Source organism: Myotis davidii, unplaced genomic scaffold (genome assembly GCF_000327345.1).
Source record: "Myotis davidii unplaced genomic scaffold, ASM32734v1 scaffold167, whole genome shotgun sequence".
NCBI lineage: Eukaryota > Metazoa > Chordata > Mammalia > Chiroptera > Vespertilionidae > Myotis > Myotis davidii.
Genome location: NW_006300048.1, coordinates 6,781,823 through 6,786,542, shown reverse-complemented (window position 1 = coordinate 6,786,542; position 4,720 = coordinate 6,781,823). Strand labels below are relative to the sequence as shown.

Genomic DNA, 4,720 nt, shown 5'->3' with positions numbered 1-4,720 from the left:
TCTTCCATGCTTCCATGTCTCTGGATCTATTATTTTCAATCACCCAGAAAGGATGCCTCCTAAACCTCTCCTCCACTTCCTATATTGCTATCATAATATCTGTATAACACTTAAATTTCCAATAAGTTTCAGGGAAAGGATTTTGATGTCTTCTGAGATCCCTAAAGATATCATTCCAGTGTACTTCTAAAGCCCGAACAGCTTCCCATGCTGTTCTGACAAAAAGATCGTTGAAAACAAATCTCAAAATTTTTATGTTTCCTGCTTTTGACGTTATTCCTGTGTATATCCAGTCATCAAATAAGCGCACATCCAAAAAGGTCCATAGGTCGCCACTGCCGCTGCCACCATCAAGACCATGATAGGGAGACTCACTACTTTCCTCAAGAATGTCATGTCTTTCACCATTAAGGCCTCACTAGAATTCTGCCCCCCTCAGTCCCTACACCCTCAGGGCCCAAGCGTGGAGTGGCTGAAAAAACTCTGAACACCTCCACTGACAGGGAGGAGGACCCCTCCACTGTGATCCCCAATAAAAATGTGAAAACAAAAGTCCACAAAGGAACAACCAAAAAAGCAGATTCCACACAGCAATCTTCCAAAATAAGATCACAGCCTCTCCACCTTTGCCATCTCTGAGCAGTACCTAAGCAGACAAATGCATTACGTAGAATTTCTCTCTTCCATTATTGTAACAGTCTCATAACTCTTATCTCCATCTTGCCCTTTAAAAGGCATTTGCCACACAGCTACTGTGCTAAAAACACAAGTCTTATCAGGTTACTTCTGTGGTTAAAACCCTTATATGATTCTGTCTTTATCTACAGGATAAAGTCCAAATCCCTTAACTGTACAAGCCTCTATATGTGACCTTCTTAGTGTTATGCCTTACCATTCATGCTTTTAAAATAATAACAATAATTAACATTTATAAAACATGTACCATGTCAAGACTGTCCTAAACACTTTTTATTGTAGTAAAATACACATAATATAAAACTGACATTAAACATTTTTCAGTGTACGGTTCTGTGGCTTTACGTACAGTCACATTTTTGTGCAACCATCGTCACCATCCATCTCTGAAACTGTTTCATCTACCCCAACTGAAACTCTACACCCATTAAACACTAATGCCTCATTCCCTCTTCTCCCCAGGTCCCGGCAATCACCATTCTTTCCGTCTCTGCAAATTTGACTATCCTAGGTACCTCATTATTGAAATCATATATTTGTCCTTTTGTGATTGGCTTATTTCATTTGAATATCATCAAGGTTCATCTAGGGCAGCGGTTCTCAACCTGTGGGTCACGACCCCTTTGGTGGTTGAACGACCCTTTCACAGGGATCGCCTAAGACCATCCTGCATATCAGATATTTACATTACGATTCATACAGTAGCAACATTAGTTATGAAGTAGCAACGAAAATAATTTTATGGTTGGATCACAACATGAGGAACTATATTTAAAGGGCCAGAAGGTTGAGAACCACTGATCTAGGGTGTTGCTGTATGTATCAGAATTTCCTTGCTTTTTAAGGCTGAATAGTATTCTTATGTAAGTATGTATGTACTACATTTTATTTATCCATTCATCTGTCAATGGATCTTGGGTTGCTTCAATCCTTGGGCTATTGTGAATAATGCTGCTATAAATATAGGTGTGCAAATATCCGTTTGAGTCCCTGTTTTCAATTCTTTTGGATATATACCCAGAAGTGGAATTGCTGGGCCATTTGGTAATTGTTTTTTTAAAAAGTATATCATTTCCCATAGTAGCAGCATTACTGTCCAGGGGCTCTGTGACAGATAATTTTACATGTCAACTAGACACCATGGAGTGCCCAGATTAAATATTCTTTCTGGTTGTGTGTATTAGGCTGTTCCTGGATGAGCTTTACATTGAATTAGTGGACTTAGTCAAGCCCCACTGTGGACAGGTGTCGTCCAATCTGCTAAGGGCCTGGATAGAACAAAGGCAGACGACGGAGGGACTCTCCCCTCTTTCCCGCCTAACTGGGATGGATTTACATCATGGGCTCCTTTCATTCTCAGGCATTCAGACGTGGGCTGAATTATATCACTGACTTTTCTAGATGTATAAACGATGGCCCTTCTACACTCTCAGCCCACATTGTCATTCTGAGGAAGCCATACTCACAACCAAAGCACTTCCATGTTAGGGATATTCATAAATATCTATCCACTCTCTCAGATCTTGAGCCAACTCCAGCAATAACAAGGCCACATGTTCGTGCCCAGGAAGAAAGTAGTCAGACCAAAAATATTCTGCCATTTCCCTCCCATTATAACCTTCTGATTTAATCCTCTTACTGAGGTAATCCTAATAGAATTTGGCTGAGAACCATAACCACAATCAATTGCCCTACATAAATACTCACCCACTATATTTTCCAAGATAGATATAATATTTTTTTACTCACATGTGGATTTTTTTTTTAAATATATTTTATTGACTTTTTACAGAGAGGAAGGGAGAGAGATAGAGAGTTAGAAACATCGATGAGAGAGAAACATCGATCAGCTGCCTCCTGCACATCTCCCACTGGGGATGTGCCCGCAACCCAGGTACACGCCCTTGACCGGAATCGAACCTGGGACCTTTCAGTCCGCAGGCCGACGCTCTATCCACTGAGCCAAACCGGTTTCGGCGGATTTTATTTTCTGGTGTTCAAGTCAATATAATGCAAAATTGAAAATAGAACTAGTCAGATTTTTTAAGGTACAATTTAATTCTTAAAATAGAAAGTAAATAGATTTACAAGTAATATTTTTTTAAAAAAAAAACATGATTTTTTTAAAAGAACACCTTTGTCTAGAGTTTCTGGTAAAGCAGTGAGCATATGTTATTGAGAGTGTTTTAGGATAATTTTTTAAGTGAAATTGTACATACATACTTATAGTATGGCAACATTCTTATAAGTCAGGTATTTTAATGTAAAGCTTTCATACGGTTTTGAACAATTTCTTCTGTAATCATCATTGAGAGAATATTTTAGAAAAAAGCTAAAACAGAAAGAGGATGTTACATAGATTGCTGCTTCTTTTCCAAACACTTCTCAATATCATCAAGCACTTGAACAGCAGCCTTTGGAATTCGTGTCCCAGGACCAAATACATTGGAAACACCAACTTCAAACAGAAATTCATAATCCTGTTGAAAGAATTTGTTTAATTAATAGAAGCATTAATATTTTTAATTTCAAGCAAATGAAACAAAAGAACAATACTTGCTTTTTTTTTTCTTTGTCCCCAGTGCCCCAAACTTTCTCCACTAATACACTAGTGGCATTTGGGGGTGAAAACTCTTCCTAGATTGGGGCTGCTAAAAACCACTAGCACACCCTTATATTCCAAGTCATTAAAAGAACAAAACACATTCTGCCCATTTCCCAAACACCCTGCTGTTGTTCATTAGTTTATTTTAAACAAAGTCAAAGTTTGAGTGAAAATATTCACATGACACAAATACTCCTCCAGTTTTTAGGCTGTTTCAATATTGGAATATTTATTGCTATAATGATATCAAGTTTAGGACATGCTTTAAAGCCCTGACCCTCAATCACTAGGGCAATTATATATTTGAGAACATTCTGGTTTGTGCTATTGCAGCACAAACCTTACCTTTTTCTTGTCTTTTTTTTTTATTGAAGTATAACTGACATATAACATTATATTAGTTTCAGGTACATAACATGATTTGATATTTGTATATACTGCAAAATTATCACCACAATATGTCCAACTAACATCCATCACCACAGTTACAAAATTGTGTGTGTGTGTGTGTGTGTGTGTGTGTGTGTGTTGAGAACTTTTAAGATTTATTCTCTTGAGAACCGAAGATGGCGGCATAGGTTAACACCAGAGATTGCTGGCTTGAACAACCAATTCAAATTAAGCTTGATCCAGGGAAAGGACAACGTCCAGAGCCACAGGAGGGCTGGCTGAGTGGAAATTCTACAACTAGGAGTAAAGAGAATATTATATCCAGACTCAGAGGCAGCGCAGTGCTGAAGTGAAATTCTGAGGTACCGAGTGCGCGCGGAGCGGGGCTGGCGGCGCGGCGCGGACGGCGGGGCGAAGGGAGCGGCGCAAACAATCGGGAGGGAGTCGCAGACTCTGAGCTCCAGATCCGGGCGAGTCGCTAGGGACGCAGACGGGAGAGGTGGGACGGACTGGCCTCGGTCGGAACTCGAGGGCAGCGTTCTCTCCGAGGTTTGCAGCGGTTGCTGAGACTTTGTGAGGCAGAGTCCCTTGGGACGGAACTGAGAGTCGCACAATCGGGAGGGAGTCGCAGCATAACTGCTCCCTCCCTGCAGATCCCCAGGGACCCGCTCCGCCCAAATCCTGCGCGGCAGCGCCATCTACTGGATAGCGCAGGCAATTGCTAGACTAGCACCGCCCTAGAGATCCAGCACAGAAGCTGCCCCACCGCAGACACAGCTGATTCTCACTGACAATTGGCTGGGAGGTCAATTCCTCCCAGTGATTCTACAGCAAACAAGACACCTAGCACACAAAGCCTCTCTATCAACACAGGGAAGCAGCCAAAATGCGGAGACAGAGAAACAGGTCACGATTGGCAGAAATAGAGGAAAGCAAACGATTGGATATAGAATTCAAGGCCACGGTTATAAGGTTTTTCAAGAATTTTATGGAAACAGCCGATAAGTTTAATGAGTCTCTCATTAGGTA

At 40.8% G+C, this 4,720-nt stretch overlaps 1 protein-coding gene across 2 annotated transcripts in view; it reads right to left on the bottom strand.

The window, feature by feature from the left end:
- Positions 1–2,784: 2,784 nt before the first annotated feature.
- MUT (methylmalonyl-CoA mutase) overlaps positions 2,785–4,720 on the bottom strand; it is a 38,461-nt gene continuing 36,525 nt past the window's right edge. For both annotated transcript variants that reach the window (XM_006776423.2, XM_006776422.2), the window contains exon 13: positions 2,785–3,176. In XM_006776423.2, coding sequence (XP_006776486.1) covers positions 3,048–3,176 — 129 coding nt within the window. In that variant the 3' untranslated portion in view covers positions 2,785–3,047. The remainder of the gene's footprint in view (positions 3,177–4,720) is intronic.